The sequence below is a fragment of the Calidris pugnax genome, unplaced genomic scaffold (assembly GCF_001431845.1).
Source record: "Calidris pugnax isolate Ruff unplaced genomic scaffold, ASM143184v1 scaffold269, whole genome shotgun sequence".
Classification (NCBI taxonomy): Eukaryota; Metazoa; Chordata; class Aves; order Charadriiformes; family Scolopacidae; genus Calidris; species Calidris pugnax.
In genome coordinates, this window is record NW_015091347.1 from 682,504 (window position 1) to 703,815 (window position 21,312).

The 21,312-nt window shown below is 50.1% G+C and overlaps 1 protein-coding gene across 2 annotated transcripts in view; it reads left to right on the forward strand.

Annotated features, from left to right (window-relative positions):
* Window positions 1-1,016: 1,016 nt before the first annotated feature.
* LOC106899293 (transforming protein p68/c-ets-1) overlaps window positions 1,017-21,312 on the forward strand; it is a 90,063-nt gene continuing 69,767 nt past the window's right edge. Inside the window, exons 1-3 of one of the 2 annotated variants that reach the window (XM_014961048.1) lie at window positions 1,017-1,126; window positions 8,038-8,120; window positions 11,236-11,380. In XM_014961048.1, coding sequence (XP_014816534.1) covers window positions 8,049-8,120; window positions 11,236-11,380 — 217 coding nt within the window. In that variant the 5' untranslated portion in view covers window positions 1,017-1,126; window positions 8,038-8,048. Of the gene's footprint in view, window positions 1,127-8,037; window positions 8,121-11,235; window positions 11,381-21,312 lie in introns of those variants that run through there. The other variant, XM_014961049.1, reaches the window with a different exon arrangement.

Genomic DNA, 21,312 nt, shown 5'->3' on the forward strand with positions numbered 1-21,312 from the left:
CTTTGGAGGTGGGAGGCAGAGGTGTTAGGAGAGGGCAGCCCCAGGTCCTGCTCTCCCAGAGTGGAATGGGTAATTTGGGTAGTTTACACTGAGGTTTTGGGGGTGAGAAGCTGTATTTCTGCCCCCTTTCTTTTCCTGCCCAGCCTGGAAAATGCTCCCCTGCCCTTCTGGTCCTGGCATCCTTCTCCTCTCCCGAGAGACTCTGGCTTCCTTTACCATCTGCATTAAAAGAAGTCCTTGGGGTGATGCAGGTTGGGACCATCCACTTTTATCGCTGCCCGAGCATCTCCCCTCTCCGTGCCACATGTAAGGGGATATTTCTTCAGCTTTTATGCTTTTAAAAGCAAGCAGCAGCTACTGTGGGGTGGGGTTTTTTTGGCACGCCTGGTACCAGAGGCATGTGAAAAGGGGCTTTAGGGTATGGTACCAGGCTGGATCCTTCCCAGGGTTGGGGGTAAGGCAGGTACCAGAAAGCCCAGAGATGCCCTGGGATATTCCCGGGTGCAGGAAAAGCAGAGGTGCCCAGGGGAGCTTTTAGGAGGAAGGAGCAGTTTCTGGCATCAGGCACCTCCAGGCAGAGCCGGCAGCTGAGCTGAGGTTCGGGGAGCAGGGCTGGGAAAAACCCTCACCCTGGCTGCCCTCTCCGTGCCTGATTTTTAGCCACCATGCCAGAAGAAGCTCCACTTCACGGGGATTTTGGGGGGCCCTGAGGCGCCTCAGATCACTTTACAGGACTCAGGAGCAGCCCAGACCCAAAGGCCACCACCACTGCATCCCTGCACCCCGCACCGGGGGGGCTGCCCCCCACAACCACCTCCAAAAGGGTGTTTTGTTGGGTTTTTTTCTGTTTTTTTTTTAACCCATCGGCATGACATCTGCCAGAGGTGGGTTTTTCTCCCGGCCGGAGCGTGAGCGGCGTGGAGCTCGCCTTCCCCACCGCCCTGGATGCGGGACTGACCACTCCCCCTCCCTTTGAATAGGCGGCCCTGCTGCAAACACTATGGTATTTCCATCCTCTCCGGCTCCGGCGCGGGAGGATAACGCCAGGTAGTTGGGAAGAGATCGGAGACAAGTGTGGGAAGCCGTGGAGGACATCAGCTTTTCCCCCTGGTCTTTCAGCGAAGTCGTAAGTGGCGGCGGGGGAGAGAGTGGCTTTAAACACTTTGGTGGGTTGGAGGTACCTGTGTCCCTTTTCAGGACATCTCTGAGATTTGCTGTGCTGGGGATTTACTTTTACTCTCTCCATTTCCAGTTTCACCCAGTAGCTGGTTCATGTGCTCGCTAACAGTACTGCAGGGTTGTCTATAAATGTCTCAGCCGATGCTTCCCTTTAAAAATCCTTTTTTATATATAGAGAGAGTATATAAAGTTTATATGTACGTTTAGGAGAACATTATTGTTTCCCTCATCTAGGTAGAAGGCTGTGCCTTGGCGTGATCCCAGTGGATTAAATTTGCAGTTCCTTCTCTGTTTTGGGTTGCTTTTTGGATTGGGTGGGGGCTGGCTCGCTTTTGTGCTGAGGTGGGGGGAGAAGTGAGGCTGGATGATCCCTCCAGCCCTGCGGACGGACAGACAGACAGACAGACAGACAAGGAGCAGACCCCTCAGACTGGGGCTGGTCCCTGCCTTTGGAGAGATGCTTGTAAAGGGGTTCGCTGGGGCTGTTTCAAAGTGTCACAGGTGCCAGCGTTTGCTTTTGGGAGGAATTGGGAGGAATTGGAGCCGCAGGGACGTGCCGCTGCCATCCCTTGGGAAGGGCACGATCCTGCACCCCTCACCCAGCCCAAAAAAGAGCCGGTGGGAGGTTGGAGCCCCCCGAGGAGCACAGCCCAAGGCCTTCCCCCTTCCCATTAGTCTCTAAATCATTGCTTTGCATGTGGCCACTCATTTGGTATTACAGTTACCACTGACTTCCCATCCTGCGCTGTCAACTGACACCTTTGGGGGCTGTGGGCTGGGTCCGGAGCGGTTTCCTGCTCACGCTGCCACTAATCCAGCTGTTTTTTTAAGCTCACCCCTGCCTGGCGTGTAAACAGCTTTCTGGCAAGCCAGATTTTTTTTTTTGGGGGGGGCTACCCAGGGCATTTTCTCCTCGGGTGGCAGGGAATGGCACCGCTCACCTGGTGGCTGGGATCTGGGTGGGAGCCCGTCGGGTGTTTTGTGCATTGGGACCTCACCCCTTCGCTTTTGGGGTACCAGGTGTGGCCCCCAAATCAGGGAACACCCCAGGGCTATTTCCCTGAGGCACAGGGAAATGAAAGGCAACTCAACTTAACTTTATAAAGCGGTTTGGGTACTTAATGTAAGAGGTGCTCAGTGGGGTTTTCAAAGCCCCGGCTGGTCCCGCTGTGGGTCACACATGGAATTTGGAGTAAAACGCAGACTTAGAGCTGGGCCACCAATCCCTGGCCAAATCCCCTTTGCCATGGGGCGATGACTGGGGTCTCTGAGACAGGGAAGGCGTGCTCCTTGCGGGGCCAGATCCTTCCCTCTCCCAAACAGAAGGAAACTCGTCTGGTTCTTTCCCCCTTCGCTTTGCCCCAGCTGAGGATCTGGCCTGTGACGTGCTGTAAGGCTATTATTTCACGAATTAATGAGTCAAATAACAGATGACCTAATTAACACCCCACCCACCTATTCACATCTTCCTGCAACAGCAAGTAGCTGCGAGGATCCAAGAGAGAGCAGTGGGGTTTAACGGCCTCTCTTATTTAATATCCCCCCCCCCGAAACCCCTCTCTTTGCCATCACCCGTCAACTCCCTGCAGGTTTGGTGGCGTTATTAATGATAAAATAGCAGCTGAGTAACAGATGAATGGGCAGGGTAACGGAGAAGTGTGAAACAGAAAGCAGAGACGGGCAGAGAACGAGGGCTGGTGGGTGTTAGTGTGTGTGTGTGTATGAGACTGGTCCAAACCTCAGCTGTCCCGGCGTTATCTCCTGAGCCATCCATCCCAGATCATCTTCCTCTGACCTTGGCCAAGGGGTTTAACCTCTCGCCATATTTACAGCGGGTGCAGAAGGGTGATTGCTACATTCCCCTATTTACCCCAGCATCTTTATTTACTGCCCTGCCCACCTTCCCTTCGGTAGATCAGGTTATTATCTTGGGGAACGCTGCGAAGTTTTAAAATCCTAACAAAGGTGGGATGCCCTGATGGGAAAGGGAGGCAGGAGGTGGCCGATCTGTTAAAAAAGCATGGTTTGGAAACAGGCAGCACGAGAAACGTGCTCGTTTCTACCCCTCGTAACCCTGCTTTGGGGATGCTCCTTCTATTTTAAGCTGGTGCCAGGGTTTGATGGGTTGAATGAGGTTTTTAACATGCCAACAGATCAACAAACACTCCCTCCCCTGAGAACTGAATTGGCAGGCGGCCTGGAAAATGCCAGGATTTCAAGGGTTAACGCCCTGCGGAAGAATGTCATTTCCACAAGCTGTTTCCCCCACCCCTTCAAAGATGATAAATTATTGCTCGATGCAAAAATAAAATGGCTATCACTAAGCAGCTTTGGGCCCAGAGAGCTGCCAGCGCGGTAGCCCAGGGAGGATGGACATGTTGAAGGTGCAGCTTCTCATTTTTCAAGTCTTCATTCACGTTCTCGAGGTCAGAAATGTTGTGATGGGGTTGCTGGTGCTGCCTCATCCTCCTGGCTTCGGCTTATTGGGATGGAGAAAAGCACCCAAATGCTGTTCTGCAGCTGCAGTGACACCCCTACTTGGGCTGAAGGATGAGGGATGGGCAGGAGGTGAAGTTTCCTACAACTTGGAGATCAGGGAGCAATCTGAGCCACAGGATTTTACGACAGAGGAGACCCGAGCACAGAGCCCTGAACTGGGAATCAGGGGTGGGAGCTGCTGGTCTTGACTCTGCCATGGGAAAGTCACCGTGGTCTCACTCCACTTCCCCTTCCCCATCCTTAAAACAATCTAATACAAAACCACTGCATAAGAATACTGTAAAGGGTCTTCATATATCAAATAGATACAATTTTGCTTTGTCTTAATATATATTTTTCACTCCTTCTTAACTTCTGCGTGTGTTAATCATGAGGACAAACAGCTTTTCCCTCTTTAAACTAAGCTTGGTAATTCGTTTATAAAAAAAAAACAACAAAAAAACCCTCTTGTAAAAGAGGAGGGATGGATGCTGAAATGAAATTAAAATTTTAATTTAGTTTAGAAATGACCCAAGAGTCTAATAGCTTTGGCTGATACTTGATCAAGTCCCAAAATAAATGCTGTTTCTCCCACACATGTTTTCACAATAAGATGGGAATAATAAGAGCAAACAATAAGACTGAAGTCAAGCTGTTAAGTCATTAAGGATTTTACCAAATGGCTCTGATTCCCCTCTATTTATTAACAGCTCTCAGCAGGCCGTGGATCTTGATTATCTTGGTATAAATCTGCAGTGATTTCCTTAATATCGGCCAAGTTACCTGCCACGAAGAGCGCTATCATTGAATTTAGTTCAGCTGCAAGCTCCCGAGCGGTCATTAAAGCCTTCTAATGGCATCCAGGGGGAGGAGAGGAACTATTTAGGCCCTTATTAGAGGAAGCTGGAGAGAAGAAAAATATGGCTCAAACATCAGGGAAACTTGCTGACAGCGAGAGATGTATTGGGCTGTGAAGTAGTTTCCTATGGGAAGTGGTGGAAGTTCTGTTAAAATTAGCCCGGACAAAGCACCCCAGAGCTCCCTCTCTGCTGTCACCCCTCCTCCCGTCGTGGACTTTGCATACCTGTTTTTCCAGGGCATGATTATTTTGCACACAGAATCGCCTCATCTGCCTTTTTCCAGCAGGGCTTGGCTTCCAGGTCCCTTCAGCAGCCCAGAGCCTTCATCTCTCTGTTGTTAAACCAGCATCAGGCTGACTTAAGTTGAATTTAGGTTTGATGGGGGCATGGAGGTTGTATTTCTGACCCCACGAGTGCCTTTTAACAGAGGGTTGGAGGGGAGACAAACCGAATAAGCACAGGCAACTGCTGGAGAGGGTCCAGCAGAGTGGGTTGGAGGGAAGACAAACCAAATAAGCACAGGGAACTGCTGGAGAGGGTCCAGCAGAGGGCTACAAAGATGATGAGGAGCCTGGAGCATCTCCTGTACGAGGAGAAGCTGAGGGACTGGGGTCTTCTTAGTCTGGAGAAGAGAAGGCTGAGGGGGGATCTGATCAATGCCTATAAATACTTCAAGGGTGGGTGTCAAGAGGATGGGGATGGTCTTTTTTCAGTGGTGCCCAGGGATAGGACAAGAGGAAACGGGCACAAACTTGAATTGAGGAGGAAGAACTTCTTGACTTTGAAGGTAGCAGAGCCCTGGAAGAGGCTGCCCAGGGAGGTGGTGGAGTCTCCTCTGGAGACATTCCAAACCTGCCTGGACACGTTCCTGTGGGACCTGCTCTAGGTGGACCTTCTCTGGCAGGGGGTTGGACTGGATGATCTCCAGAGGTCCCTTCCAACCCCATGTGATTCTGTGAATAGCAAACTCTCTTTGCTCTCAGTCTGTTGGAGCTGCTGTCTAGAGATGATAATTCCCCTTTTCCAGGCCAGGGCTGGGGAGAGGGTTGCAGGTGCTGCTTTATTCCTGCAATTCTTTACCGCATGAAGCATTGTCCCGAGTGTCAGGATGGGTTTAGTCCTTCTCCCCATGACCCAAGCACATGCTGCTTCGAGCATCAACGTGTGGTGCTTTGCTGGAAGGTTCAGCTGGCAACGGCATCAGGAGAAAGACACAAACAACCTTCAGCGAGGCGTGAAAGCAGCTCTCGAGAACTGTTGCCGCTTTAGCCTCTTGATCAAAGGCAAAAAAAACCCAACCCAACCCCAACTGCAGCAATGAGCTCCACGCACCTTCTTTGTATCACCCAGCTGCGAGGAGATGGGAGCAAACCCTGTTTTGAGGCCGGGTGAGGGCAGGCTGGGAGGGCGTGCAGAGATGCTGAGGTTAATTAAGGCTTCTCAGCCACAGCGACTTGCAATATATGTGTTTTTGGGGTGGCTCAACGCGCAAGGGAGAAATAGCCACCGCGTGGGTAGTTTCCAGTTTTGTGAATTAAAAAGAGAAGTTTTAAAACAAAAACCCATAAAAAATACGGGTGTTAGAGCAAAAGTTAGTAACACCAAGCAGGAAATGATGATAATCACTTAATGCGTGCACACGCACACGTGCAGGTGTTTCACATTTGGCCATTTGTCACAGAGCGTGGTGGGGGATGCTCTCTGGAGCCCCTCTTTGCTGAAGCGGTGAGTGAGGTGCAGCTGGAGCAGGCTCTGGCCACTGCCTGGATGTTTGGTGGCCACTGGAGCAGGGAAGGGGTGGAGGGATGTCTGGGAGCAGAGCCCTGTGCCTCCAGGAGCTATTTGTTGGTGGAAATGCAGAAGTGGAGGCTGAAGGTAGCGTGGTTGCACTGGCCATGTCCAGAAGGCAGAATCACCACAGAATCACAGATGGTTTGGGTTGGAAGGGTCCTTTAAAGACCATCAAGTCCCCTCCAGCAAGCAGGGACATCTTCAACTAGACCAGGTTGCTCAGAGCCCCGTCCATGTTGACCTGGAAATTTTCCAGGGATGAGGCATCTACCACCTCTCTGGACAACCTAGGCCTGTGTTTTTACACAATCACAGAGTCATAGAATGGTTTGTGTTGGAAGGGACCATAAAGATCATCGAGTTCCAGCCCCCCTGCCCTGGGCAGGGACACCTCCCACCAGACCAGGTGGCTCCAAGCCCCCTCCAACCTGGTCTTGGACCCTCCAGGGATGGGGCAGCCGCAGCTTCTCTGGGCAACCTGGGCCAGGCTCTCACCACCCTCACACCAAAGAAGTTCTTCCCCAGATCTCCTCTCAATGTCCCCTCTTTCAGTGTCAAACCCTTCCCTCTCCTCCTATGGCTCTCCTCCCTGATCCAGCGTCCCTCCCCAGCTTTCCTGGAGCCTCTTGAGGGACTGGAAGGGTCTGGAAGGTCTTCCTGGAGCCTTCTCTTCTCCAGGCTGAACAAGACATCTCAGACAAGTGTTACTGTCGGTAGCAGAGGAGGCAGAAACCCAAAGGGAGGTATTTTAGGGGAGCTGCTGTGTCCTCAGAGAGGTTAAAGCAGCAGCAGCTCTTCCATCTCGCAGGCTGTGGCCATGTATTACGATGAAAATAGCCATTCCCCTTGGCTCCGAGTCACATCCTGTCGGAGCGAGCCCTGCCCAGCCCAAGCTACTCCCCCTTTACTCTTCCCACCCGGCACCTCTACCTCATATTCCCCAAAACACAGAAAGTGCCTTGGCCCTGTGTTTTCCGCCGGGGGAAAAACATCCACATATTTGAAACCAGAGCCAAGTGCCCCCTCCTTCACCTACACAAATGGGCTGATGGATGGTCAAAAATCACATCTCATGGACAGCACTGGCAGGAGGACTTTCTTGCAGGAGTCCATCCCGTGCAAGGAATGACACGTGAAAGACCGTGACCCGCTCCCGTGGGGCTGGGATGAGCAATTGCTGGGCTGCTAATTACTCAGGAATTAGCCCCAGCAATGCAAGGCAGAGCTTCAGCAAGGGGAACACTGCGAGAAAGCTGGAGGTGTCTCTTGAAAACAGCCAAGTTCTTTGTGAAACAGACTGGTTTTGACAAAACTTTTACAGGAAAGGTGTTGATCTCAACAAACTGGCTTCTTTTTTTTTTTTTTTTCCTTTTTGTCAATAGAAAAAAAAAATAAAATTGGCAACAATTTCCCACCAATTCTACAGCAAAGGAAATATGATCTCATCTTCCCTCCGAGTAGCCCCATCAGCTTCCAGGTGATAATTCATTCACCATTGTCAGGCTCTCATCAGTTTACGCTGACGGAGCTGTGCGTTCCCATTGTTGATACAACATGTCTAATCACAATATCTGCTATTCATACGGAGGTGTTTTCCTCTAAACTTCTCCAGCTTAAACTCATTAAGCTGGTAGCCTGGTCCTAGCTTGTATATGGCTGTGAGAAAGCATGGATTTAGCCGATATTACCAATTTTCACACCTCCCTAATGTCCATCTCTATTTCTGCAGGCCCCTCTGAGATGATGAGTTACTATATGGACACAACCATCGGCAACGCAGCCCCTTATCCTTTGCCTCGCCCTGGAGTGATGGTAAGAAGGGAATTTGGGTTATTTTTCCATCCCTTGCAGTTTTCTCTCTGGCTGCTGTGACTTTGCCAGCCCATTTGCTGCCAAGGCTCGGCGTTGGCCATTAAATGGTTCCAAGATTTCATGTCCCAATGCTGAGTGTTTACCTGGTGCTAACCTGAGCCTCTGGAGCTTGCAAACCCTCCATGGGCAATGCGGTCGCTGCAAGGGTTTTTCCTGCATGTGCTAGGAAGAGAACTGGGAGTAGGATTGACTGGGAGGGGTGTTGACACACCAGAAGGCTGTGCCACCATCCAGCAAGACCTGGACAGGCTGGAGAGTTGGGCAGAGAGGAACCTGATGAAATTCAACATGGGCAAGTGTAGGGTGCTGCACCTGGGGAGGAATAACCCCCTGCACCAGGACAGGTTGGGGGTGACCTGCTGGAGAGCAGCTCTGAGGAGAAAGACCTGGGGGAGTCCTGGTGGACAACAGGATGCCCATGGGTCAGCAATGTGCCCTGGTGGCCAAGAAGGCCAATGGCATCTTGGGGGGGCGGCAGGAAGAGCGTGGCTAGCAGGTGGAAGGAGGTCATCCTGCCCCTCTGCTCTGCCCTGGGGAGGCCTCATCTGGAGCACTGGGTCCAGTTCTGGGCTCCCCAGTTCCAGAAGGACAGGGAACTGCTGGAGAGGGGACAGCAGAGGGCTACAAAGATGATGAGGGGCCTGGAGCATCTCCCTTACGAGGAGAGGCTGAGGGACTTGGGTCTTTTTGGAGAAGAGAAGGCTGAGGGGGGATCTGATCAACATCTATAAATACTTCAAGGGTGGGTGTCAGGAGGATGGGGCCAGGCTTTTTTCAGTGGTGCCCAGTGACAGGACAAGAGGAAATGGACACAAACTTGAACATAAGAAGTTCCATCTCAACATGAGGAGGAACTTATTGACTTTGAAGGTGGCAGAGCCCTGGAAGAGGCTGCCCAGGGAGGTGGTGGAGTCTCCTTCTCTGGAGACATTCAAAACCCCACCTGGACACGTTCCTGTGGGACCTGCTCTGGGTGGACCTGCTTCTCTGGCAGGGGGTTGGACTGGATGATCTCCAGAGGTCCCTTCCAACCCCATATCAACCTGTGATTCTGTGATTGTTTGGGCAAATCATTGTCCTGGAGCCTCCACTCCCCACACTGACCTTCACCTGCCGGGGACAGAGTCAGCGGGACCAGCACAAAGCGGATCGTGCTCTGGGAAAGGGTCGGTTGATGTGGATGGAGGTTTTTTGGGGCAATTCCATTGTCCCGGAGCCTCCACTCCCTGCACTGACCTTCACCTGCCGGGGACAGAGGCAGCGGGACCAGCACAAAGCGGATCGGGCTCTGGGAAAGGGTCGATTGATGTGGATGGAGGTTTTTTGGGGCAATTTTGGTGCTCCCTCTCCTGAGGCAGCTCCTCTATGTACAGTTGATGAGTGGTTATGGATAATATATGTTAGAGTGGGATCCTGGGCATCCTTGTGCCAACTGTCAGTGGCTACTGGACAGGTTTGACCATGCTTTGACCTCTATTTAGGGAAATCAGACCTTAATTTAGAGAAATCACATTAATATACCTTTGTCCAAAGAAATACTGGCCAGTGTTTCTGGTCAGATGAAAGCTGTAACTCTGAGCCAAGACACTGGCCTGCACAGAAGCCTTGCTAGAAAGCAAAATTTTCACCAAATGAGGAAGAAAACACCACTCTGACACATGAAATATTTCTAATGCGGCTGGATATTTTTCCTTTAAGGGGTTTTGAGCATGCACTTAGCTTTAAAATATTGATTGGAAATGAAGCAAAACTATTTCCCTGCAGGGAAATAATAATAATAATAATTAATAATAATAATAATAATGCCTGAAAACATCCTGGATTTATTCATATGTATGTATATCTTGTTATATACAAGACATATACAAGATATACACATATATGTATGATGTGCATGATATACAAGAGATACACATATATGTACCATATATATTATATGGCATATATATACACACACATATGTATATAAGGTAAATATGTATATAAGGTATAAATATATATATATATACATATATGTATATAAGGTAAATATGTATATAAGGTATAAATATATATATACACACATATTTATATGGGTATATATGTAAAATGGGTATGTATAAAATAAAATGAAAATTATATCCAGAGATTAATTTCATATACTTCTGTATGCTTGTATAAATAATACATATATTTTCTTTATAAAGTTTAAATACAACTTTATATACAATAAAACCAAACATATGTAATATATAATGGCAGTTATAACCTAGGGTTACATATGTGTGGTTATATATATGCATATGTCACACATATCAATGCATGTATATATTTATAATATATGACACATAAGCATATAAGAATACAGTGTATTGTGCAATATATATGTAATGATACAGAAGAGTATATAAATATATAAATGTGTATATACTTCATGTGTGTATACCACATGTGTATATACACATGTATGTATGTATATATGTGCATGTCCATGGACATATAAACATAAATAACACAAATATAAACACGAATAAGGCAAATATAAATGTAAACATGAATGTAACCACAAATAACGTTGCTATAAATAGGAATAGGAACATAAACAGGACGCCTTGCCCCACTTCCCACCAGCATGGGCCAGGCTCCCCCATGGTGCCAGGGCTGTCCCCTGGCCAGGGCCAGGGCCAGGGCCCCCCACCTCCTCACAGGCCCCCACATTTTTGGGGGCTGTGGGGCCTGATGAAAAATAAGGGCTGAAACATTCCCTCCTCTCATGGAGGGTGCCCTCCCCACGGCCAGCCCTGAGGAGAGCCCCCTCCCCACCACCATCTTGCTTAGCACAGCCTCCCTGCAGGCCTCCATTATTTTTCCCTCCAGTTTGTTTAAAAAGGGGCCTTTTTGGCCTCAACGCGCTGCCCCTCAGACAGGTGAGTTTGGACGACACAAACCCCCGAGCAAACCCTGCCGTCTCGGGGCTTTGTGCCTGAATTTGGGGGAGGAGGGGTAACAGCGCTCTGCCACCTTGCACAGGGCGGCCATTTCGCTCCCCTGACATTTTTCCCTCTCCTGCTCCCAGAAACAAGGTGCTGGTGGCCCCTGCGAGGATCCCTGGGTGACCTGCGACTTTCAGGCCACCTGCTGCCAGCCCAGGACGTGCTGCCCGCTCTGGGATGAGCCCGCCACACAAGAGGTGCCCACTGGCCTGGAGCACTACAGCACGGGTAGGACACCATTTTGGGGGTGGCATTGCAAACCGGGATGGCGCCTTTCCCCCACCCCTGTGCCTTAAATCCCCACAAAAGAATCATCTTGTTTGTTGTCCATCACGTGTCCCTTGTCTCCTTCCTCCTGTATTTGCTTACTGCCCCAGTCCTGACTTAATTTATTGGGGTGTTTTGCCCTTGGTGCAGCCAAAGGGCACCTACCACAGCATCACCAGGTTGGTACCTCCCTCAAGAGTCTCCCTCAATGGCGATGGGGCCAGAAAGCAGATAAAAACCTTAAACCTGCTTTGTTTAACTCTTGTCCTCCTATCTGAGTGATGCTGAAGGACAGGAGCTTCCTTCTTCTCCACCATGGCATGGGTGCCTGGCTGGGAGTAGCCCTCTCCTCTTTTTGGGTGGTGATTTTGATGTCCAGGACATAAAAAAAAAAAAAAAAAAATCATCAAATGCAAGTCCCTCCCTTGCATTTAGGGAGTGCAGCCATGGTTACTGCTCCCTGGGGGGCTGACAGACATGGGGGTCTGCAGGAGGATACCATGGGCAAGGTGGACCTGCCGACCTGCTGGTTGCTTCTTCAGCATTTCTCATGGCGTGTGCAGGACTGATGTCCTTGTTGGTGGCTTTGGTAAGGCGATGTGGCCTTCATGGAGGCTCACAAGGAGCTGGAGAGGTCTGAGTCTTGTTGCTCATCACCTCCCTCCTTGGGAGGGCAGTGGCATGGTCTTCAGGCAAGCACAGCTGGAGATGCATGGTCACGCTGTGCTGTCAGGGCTGTGCGGTTGCAGTGTGTTGCACGGCTAAAGCAGTTCACTGACTTGGACGAGATGATCATCTTCTCTAATGCATTCATAATTTGAAAGTCGTTACAAAATCGCTGGTGACTAATTCTTGCCCTGCACGTTGTTCAACCCGTGAATGCTCGATCTGAGCTTGCAGTTTGGGCTGTGTCTTGTATAACCGACGGGCAGGGCAGATGTGGGGCGGCAAGTTGGTCCTCCTGCCTGCGGGACGGGTGATGAGGCACCACCAAAGAGCCCGGCTGAGCTGCGGCAGGAGAGGGCTCAGGTACGCCATAGCACAGGCCAACCACAGGAACTCAAGAAAGAGCTCGAGTTGCACGAATGTGACCTTTGCAAAGGGCCAATATGAAGTTTATGTTTCACTTAAGTCCCACATAAGCCTATCATGAAGCACTTAAATCCCATGTAAGCTTTTGCATGGCATGTGTTGGTCTTCTGTGACTTGTTCCCGGCTCGTTAGTTATGCACATTGGCCTCTTGGGAGGGGAAAAGTCCTGATGTTTAGAGACGTTTTTGCAGCTAAAGAGTTCAGCAGAACCAGCAACTGCTGCGGTCAGATGTACAGTTCCAAATCTCTCCTTGGCAAATATTCAGGCATTTTGATTTTTTTTTTCTTTTTCTCCTTTGGTGAGCACTCGTGTGTGAGCAGGAGATGGACACAGAGCGCTGCGCCTGTGGCTGGAGTGAAACTTCTGCTGCATATTCCCAGCCGTTCTTATTTCAAGCTATTTGCTCAACTCCTGTGGGTGACCTCTCTCAGCATGATGTCAACTCTGCTCTGATGAAATCTGCCCTTGCAGCATTTGGATTTACTCAAACATTTTGCAAATCTGTGCCTGGAAAGTTTTCTTTGTGTTTTTTTTTCCCTACCCTCTCCCCTTTTCTGTGAAAGTGCTCTCTCCAGGGACCAACATATCTGCAACCCAGATCTTCATTACCCCATGCTGGGTCTGTGAAATTTCTCATTGCAGAGACTGGAGCCTGGTTCAAACCTCAGCAAAGCCAGTAAAAAAAAACCAACAAAAAAAGCTGTCGTTGTCTCCAACAGGTTTCGATCAAACTTTCAGTACTTTGGGACAGGCAGGACAGGCCTCCAATTCTCTTGCAATAACTAAGAATTACTTTTCAGTTCTTCCTGTTACAGTGCAAAGTGCTCTTTCTCTGATTTTTATTTTTTTTTTAAATACTGGTGTTTCTTCAGTCTAGAGCAGTTGCTAAATTTAAATGAGAGGAAACTCTTATTTGTATATACCGCCAGGAACGGTCTTTCATTTCTCCTTTGTGTTTCGGGTGCACATTAAAACCATTTGTCATCTATTCTTCTGGTGTACTAGAGGCTATTTTGGTTTTCATGGTCTTGATGTTGGTGAAAGAAACAAGTCAACAAGGAAAATGCAAGTGTGAATATATCCTCTTGCAATAGAAACCCACAGCATTTCTGTAAGTTTTAGAGCTGCTTGCGCTTAGAGAAGATATTTTGCCTTTGAAGCTTGGGTGAGTTTATTTACATTGTGCTTGACATCCGATTAGATTATTCAGTGATACGGATAAAGGAAAGCCTGATGTGGATTTAGCTTGTTGATTGAGACAAGAAGGTGATGGTTTTTTTGGTTTTTCTTTAAAAAAGCAAAAATTTGGAAATGGTATGGAGTCAGTTTTATTTGTTAGCTTGCTACCACGATCTCCAGTGCATATGTTGGGACTATCACCGTCCAGAGAATTGACCTAAACGGGGTCTGCAGCCCACAAAGGGCACATCCCAGAGGTGCTAGAAAACAACCAGCGAGAAGGGAGCTGCTGCCTGTTCATGAAAACTACCCCTGCTCCTTGGAGGGGTGGGAAGAGGAGCGTGGAGGCCATTGCACCTCGGCTGAACCATCTGGTGGCCAAAATTATGGGTGCCACGTGTCTGCCCGAGACAGCAAGCTTTGCTGAAAGGATGCTGAAAGCCACGCTGAGCGCCGTGTGTTTAATTCCTAAGGTAATAGTATCCTTTTTGGCCGAGACAAGGTTAGGCACAAAAGCGGAACGGGGGAAAAGATTTGATAGCAGTATTGCAATTTCAGCACGGACACAGTCCTGGCGGCGCTGCCTTTTGGAGCCAAGGCCACTTTGACAGCCCCTTCCACTCTGAGTGGGTTTGTTTTCCTTAGTGATAGGGGAGATAAAGCTGTTGTTAATGGCAAGTGAGGGATGAAATGACTCTGGCTTGGAGAAGTTTCTACGACTGTTGTGCTGAATTGGCACCCTTGGACTGAAGGTGCTCCCAGCACTTTGGGAGCATTTGAGGGAGTGTCTTTGGGATTTTGCAAGGCAAGAAATGAAGTGAAAGCCTTTTCTAGAGGAGAAATTAAGAGCTGCAGGACTGACTCAGCTTCTGAAAGCAATCCTGCTGATTTTGGTCAGGCTTCTTGCACCGAGACGCTGTCACAAGTAAAAGGCATCACCTTGGGCTCATCCCCAGCACCCAACGGGGTTCAGGCAGTGCCATGGGAGGGCAAGGCGCAAAGACCAGCCTTACCCAGTCTGTGGCTGGTGCTTTCTGGCCTCATTGACTTGCTGCCACCTCTCAGCCCAGAATATTTTGGCTTTATTAGCTTTGGGGGTGGCGCGTCCCTAACGCAGCCAACCTGCATCCAACCCCATGGTCCTTCATGGACACGGGGTCCCCTCAGTTTAGGCCATGGCAGGAAAGCAAAACCCTTGGAGCTGGAGAAACACATTGCAACGTGCTACGTTGCCCCACGTCCACAAAATGGGGATGCCCTCCTTTTGCCCCCACTAAGATAATTCTGTAATCTTCCTCCGAGCCTGGACTGCAGGCAGGGGTCTCATGGGATCCGCCGGCCTCCGTGGCGAACTCTCCCTGCTTTTCCCCACGTTGCCCCCCTCCTTCGCCGCGAGACCTGCTCTTTCCGTGGTGGAGATCCCCGGAGGAAAGCTCTTTCTGTGAGCGGTTTCTGGGCCGTCTTCCAGGTCCACGCTCGGAGGAAAGGGGGCTTGGGGAGGAGGAGGGGGGGCGAGGGGGAGGGAAGGTGAAAGCTGACCAGGCTCAGCCCGATGGCTTCTCCAGCTGCAGCACATTTTCCAAGCGAAGCTTTAAAAAAAAAAAAAAAAAAAAAAAAAAAAATTTGCTTTTTTTTTTTTTTTTTTTTGTCCTTTTTTTTTTTTTTTTTTTTCATGTCCTTTTATCCTATTTTTAACTGCGGCCTCCTTCCTTTTCTCAGCCTCCTCCAACACTTCCCCCCCTCCCCTGCGCTGCTGCCGCCTCCCCCGCACGCTCTCCGAGAGATGAATGGGCGTCTTTTCACAGGGCACTCACATCTGCCAGAGCCAGCAGGACTTCTCCAGCGGTTCTCCTGGACCGGACCGTCCATCCTCTCCCTCTTTAATAGATGAGGATGTGGAGGAAAGCAAAGGGAAACACAACAGGGGGTAGATAAAAAGGGGTGAGCCCCGCAACGCCCGCCAGGGAGGGACAAGGGGGAGCCGAGGCGGTGGATGCTGATTCATTTCAAGGCTCAACAAAAGCCGTGCGCAGAATCCTGCCTCTGCCCAACCTGCTGCTGCTCGTTTCCCCGATCCCCAGCCCTCCCTGGCCGTTGGCTCAGACCCGGGGGGGATGAATGAGCCCTTTTTGCTGGGCTCTCTTGTCATCCTCTGGCCGGCGACGCGGCGCAGCCTCTTGCAAGCCTTGGGGTCTGGCGCTGGTTTATTGCCCGGTTGGAATGGGTCTTCCTTTCACCCTTTTTCTTCCTGGCAGTCTTTGGGTGTTTTACTGGTGTTAAAGATGTGCCGCACTTACTATACTTGGGCGCTCCAGGTTGTTTTTTAAATTTCTCCATTTATTTTCTCCATTAAGAGCACTTATTCTGATCTGTCAGTGGAGAGAAAAGATCTCTCTACGCCTTGTGAATGACCTGCAGAGTTGTGGGCTGTATGTGGCATCCTGGCCCTTTCGTGAGGGTCCAGTGAAGGATGCTGAGCAGTTACTGGTTTGCTCTTCACTGGGAGCTGGACCCAGTGAATCCTTGGTTTGTGTGGATCCTTGTTGTTTCGCAGGTGAGGAAAACACCTACGATACCTAGTGATGCTCCTGCTTTCCCTGCTGCAAGTCAGCGCTTGGGAGAGGTTTATTTGCGCCGAAGCGATAAAAATGACAAAAATCCAGGCTTTTGCTTTGCCGTTTGTTTCCTGCCTGACTCTGGAAAAATCCCTGTCTCGCCTCTCCAAGGCGAAACCCAAGGGAGCTCCCTGGGTGTTGGGTCATCACCAGAGAATGAGCACTGAGCTCTGTTCCCAGTTGAGCCGCAGACTGGTGTCAGCTGGGAGGAATCGTGCCCCAAACAGGGCGTTGGTTCCCCGACGTGGCTGGGTGAAAACGGGAAGGTTGTTGCTTGGTTTTTGGGGTGACACCTGTGGATTTGCCTCCATTATAAAGGGGGGACAGGAGCTCAGCAAGAGGGAAAACACAAGTTAGGCGCTACACCAGGACCATTGCGAAAAGGAGCAGCTTTGGGATGCCACGGGGAAGGAGTAACTTGATGGAGAGTCAAGGAGGAAAGGGCTTAAGCAACAAGCTGTCCAGGGCTTCTGTGGTGACTTGAGGGTGACTGCAGAAGATGTCTCATTTTGGGTTGGTCTTGGAGAAGCACTGATCCCCCTCTAGGGACGGAGTGAGGTGGATGTACCTGGTTCTTTTTCCAGAGGGGGTGGCTCTCCTGAGCCACCAAACCCTTGCTTCAAACACACAATACAAAGCATAGCTGCTTTTTTTTTTTTTTTTTTGAGCTTTCCCAACCTCCTTTCCCTACAGCACCATGCTGGGACCCACAAGCTCTTGCCTTGGGGGGCAGCAGGCAGCTGAGCCCCTTCTCTAGAGGGTTTGGGTTGGACGTGACCAACTTTTCTTGTTAGCAGCACCTCGGTGGGCTTTGTCACGTTGGCAGGGAGAGCAGTGTGAGGCCAGCTACTATTTTCCTTCTGGATGGAGAGGGCTGGCTGGGTGATGCCAGGAGAGCTATGTGCAGGGCAGGCAGAGGGGGGACGTGGGGAGCGCGGGGGGGCTGGGACCCTGAAAACAGCCTGTTTCTTTCAGCTCCTGGCAGCATGAAGCACCTCTCTCTCCCTCCAGATGTTCGCTGTGTTTATAGCTGCTGAAGCAAGAGACTGAACTCTCTCATTAATACGTTTCTCTCTCCCTTTCTCTCTCTCTCTCTCACATTGAAGCCAGAAGTCTCAGCTCAGAGGTTGCAGCTGGAAAGGAGCTGGGGGTGAGGGGTGGGAGAGAGAAGGGAGGTGTATGCAAGCCTCCCATCCCATTCAACTCCCCCTCTCCACTTTCCTCCCCCCGAATCCTCCCAAAATACACATGCCCCGAAAAAAGAAAAACACTAGCAGATTTTTTATTTCAGAAAGTAAACACTTAGGCCATGGGGGTCTGGAGGTTATGGGAAAAGAGGAAACCATTGGGCTAATCAGGCCGGGACACACTTCCCCTGCTGAAATAAACCAGAAATCATTGCATTACAGGGCGCCGCCGTGGTTAACCCTGGTGCTGCCAACACAGCTGAGCGCTGGGGAGCTGCCGAGAGCCCGGAGCCTGCCCACGCTTTTTCCCCGGCTCCCTGGTTCTCAGCCAGGGCAAAGCACCGGTGTGGAAGGGGAGCCAGCTCTCTGCAGCAGCCCTTTGGCATGCCTGCCCGTTGGGAACGAGCCGTTGGGAATTTTTGAGTAGGAAATGAGAGCTTTTTTATAGAATTTCATAGTTATTCTTGCCTGAGAACTCTGCCTGACGGTTGCAAACCTCTACATAGAGGAAATCTCTCTCTGCTTGAATCAGCGAGATTCGGGGGTTATTTCTGCAGAGCTTTGAACGGGTCTCAGAAAGCTCTTTTTTTCATCTTCGCGAGATTTGCATTAGATGTATAAATTATTAGAATACTGATTACTTGGTTGCAAACCCTTCAGAGAGGGATCCTTCCCGCTGCCTTTTACTCCTCTGTTTGTAGAATACCCAACATATGGGATCTGCCTGTAAAATGGGGGACCCTTGATGCTTCTGCAGGACAAAGAACAGCTATAGCCCAGGTGTAAGGGAGCTAACGGGCCCTTTGTACCAACTTTACAAAGAGATCTCAATTTACCCTCTCTAAGCCTGGCCTTGGACTTCCCCTGGCTCCTTTCACAGTCTGAGTTGCAGACTATAAATGGCCACTCGCTACCAGGTCTCACACATTTTGAGACCGCTGCAGCTATCTGTGTTTCAGAAAGGCCGGATCTCTAAGCACAAATGTTTATCGCCGTAAATGAATATTAGAGGTTGTCTGTTGCTGTGAGCCTGGCTCTGTTTGATCAGAGCTCCTCGCTGCGATCGCTGGCTCCTCATCCTGCCAGGCTGAGATTTGCAGAGAAGCCCGGATGGGTTTTGCACCCTGTTGCATCCAGGCTGCTTTGGCAACCCCAAATCCTCACAGGATGCCCGTGCTGTGATGGATTTCGCACTCCCCTGCAAGCCTTCCCTCTGCCAGCAATTGCTGAGAGGGCTCAGGGCTGAAAGGAAAAGCCAGCACGGAGCACTTTGTACCCAAGGGAAAGTGAACTTTCCATTGACGCCCCTGAAGAAGGTTTTGCCTCATCTGTTAGAGTGCAAAGGCTGGCGGTGAAAGGTGCCGTCACCGGTTCCTTGAGCCATCAGCCCCAGGGCCCTTGCGACATCCCCACCAGAAGGCAGATCCCCAGATAGTGCTCCACAGGGGGGCTGCAGACCTGCCGTGTCCCACCCCGCTATCTCAAGAATGCATTTGAACAGTAGCTGTTTCTGCAGCCTCTGGAGGTCGAGGCTTCAGATGGAAATCAGGCTCTACGGAGGTAGTCCCACGGGGCAAATTTCAGAATTTTTGGAGTTGGTGTTCAGTTCAGATAAGCCCTTGAGAGCTCAGATACTTTATCTGAACCTTATCTCAGCTATTTGCATCACTTCAGTCTGAGAAACCAGGCTGTCAGACATTTGGAGAGGGGGGTGAGTTGCATTAGGATGGTCTGTCTTGTTTTTTCCTTGTTGTTTCTAACACACAGACACCTCCAGGAGGATTGGATTCTCCTCTGCCCTGTGCAGCTCAAGGAGCTTATATACAAGCTGGACAGATGAAGAGCAAGAAGGAGAAATACCATTCCTAGAGCCACACAAGAGTAAGGGCAGGATTAGGATGAACATTCCTTGAAAACCCTGTGAGGGATTGCGTCTCTCTGCTCTCTTTCTGAAATGGAATAGAAATGAGCTCAAGCTGCCCCTGTTGTTAATTGTGGATAGAAATGATTCCTCCTTTTCAGACCAGCCCCAGGTCTAAGCTTTCTCAAATGTGGTGTGCTTTCCACGCTGCATTTACTAGACCCTGTTTGGTGAAATTTCTCACCTTGTCTGGAGCTGCTGGGGGGAAATATGGGGTCTGTGGGTCTCCTAGCATCCCTCCTCTTCACCCCTGCTTTGCAGAAATCATCTGTTTGACTGAAAGAACCCTGTGATGCAGGGGTCCTTTAGGGATGCAACTTTCTCTTTCCAGACCACGTGTGGGGGGTTCATTCACCTGAGCTCTTGGTCCTGGTGGCTCTTCCCCAGGATCCCTGGTCTTCCATGGAGGAAGAGTTCTCAGGGACAGCACTTTTAGGAGATCTGGCTGAGCTTAGGGGGTCTTATGACTGGGATTTGGAAGACCTTGGCTACGTCACTTAAGAGAAAGTCTTTAGGCATCTAAACCCCACTGACTTCCACTGGAGTGAGATGCCTAAATCATTCAAATGGCTGCCTGTGAGCCACGGCGTAGCAGTTTCTCACGTTGGAGATGCAGATGATTAATTCATTGCACATTTTATTGCGATGCTTAATTCATTGAGGTCAGGCGAGTGGCTGGAAGTCCCTGGAGAACGCTGTTGTACAAGTGCTTGGTATTGTGGAAAAAAAAAAAAAATAATAGAAAAAAATAGACATCTTAAACAACACGGGGCTGCTAGCGCGGCTGAGCCCTTGAAGCTGCTGAACACGTGCTGGAGTTTACACAGCCCACCGGATGGACCTTCCCCTGTGGGGTTTTGTATCAATAGGCTTTGAAAAAGTTGCAGCGGGTCAATTGTTGGCCGTTTGACAATGGATGAAATAGAGTTTCTCTCCCTGCAGCTGGTTCCCGGGGAGGGAGCCTCCTCTCTGGCTAGCGAGGCAGTGTGTGTGTGTGTGTGTGTGTGTGGAAAAAAAAAAAAAATAATAGAAAAAAATAGACATCTTAAACAACACGGGGCTGCTAGCGCGGCTGAGCCCTTGAAGCTGCTGAACACGTGCTGGAGTTTACACAGCCCACCGGATGGACCTTCCCCTGTGGGGTTTTGTATCAATAGGCTTTGAAAAAGTTGCAGCGGGTCAATTGTTGGCCGTTTGACAATGGATGAAATAGAGTTTCTCTCCCTGCAGCTGGTTCCCGGGGAGGGAGCCTCCTCTCTGGCTAGCGAGGCAGTGTGTGTGTGTGTGTGTGTGTGTGTGTGTGTCGGGACGATGGTTTCTCTGCAGAAGAGCCATGGGAGAGTTGCAGCGGGCGGCTTGCCGGCCTCCAAATGACTCGAGTGAGGTGTGGGAAAAGCTTGGGATGGAGGGTGGAATTTGCACGCAGGCTTATTTTCAGCATTAGGTTTAGGAAAGGAGACTCTCAGCCAAGCACGAGCGGTGCAGGTCCATCCCTCGGGAGCTGCCTTCGGAGACTTCTGATCCCCTCTTACAGAATCACAGAATCTTCTAGGTTGGAAGGGACCTTAAAGATCATCTTGTCCAACCGTCAACCTGACTGACAAAAATAGACACCCACACAACAAACAAGGAGCATCATCACTAAACCAGACCTCCCAGCACTACATCAACCCCTCTTTTGAACACCTCCAGGGATGGTGCTACAACCACCTCCCTGGGCAGCCCATTCCAATGGCTGAGAACCCTTTCAGTGAAAAAATTGTTCCTAATATCCAGCCTGAACCTCCCCTGGTGCAACTTGAGGCCATTTCCTCTTGTCCTGTCACCTGTGACTTGAGAGAAGAGACCGCCCCCCACCTCTCTACACCCTCCTTTCAGGGAGTTGGAGAGAGCAATAA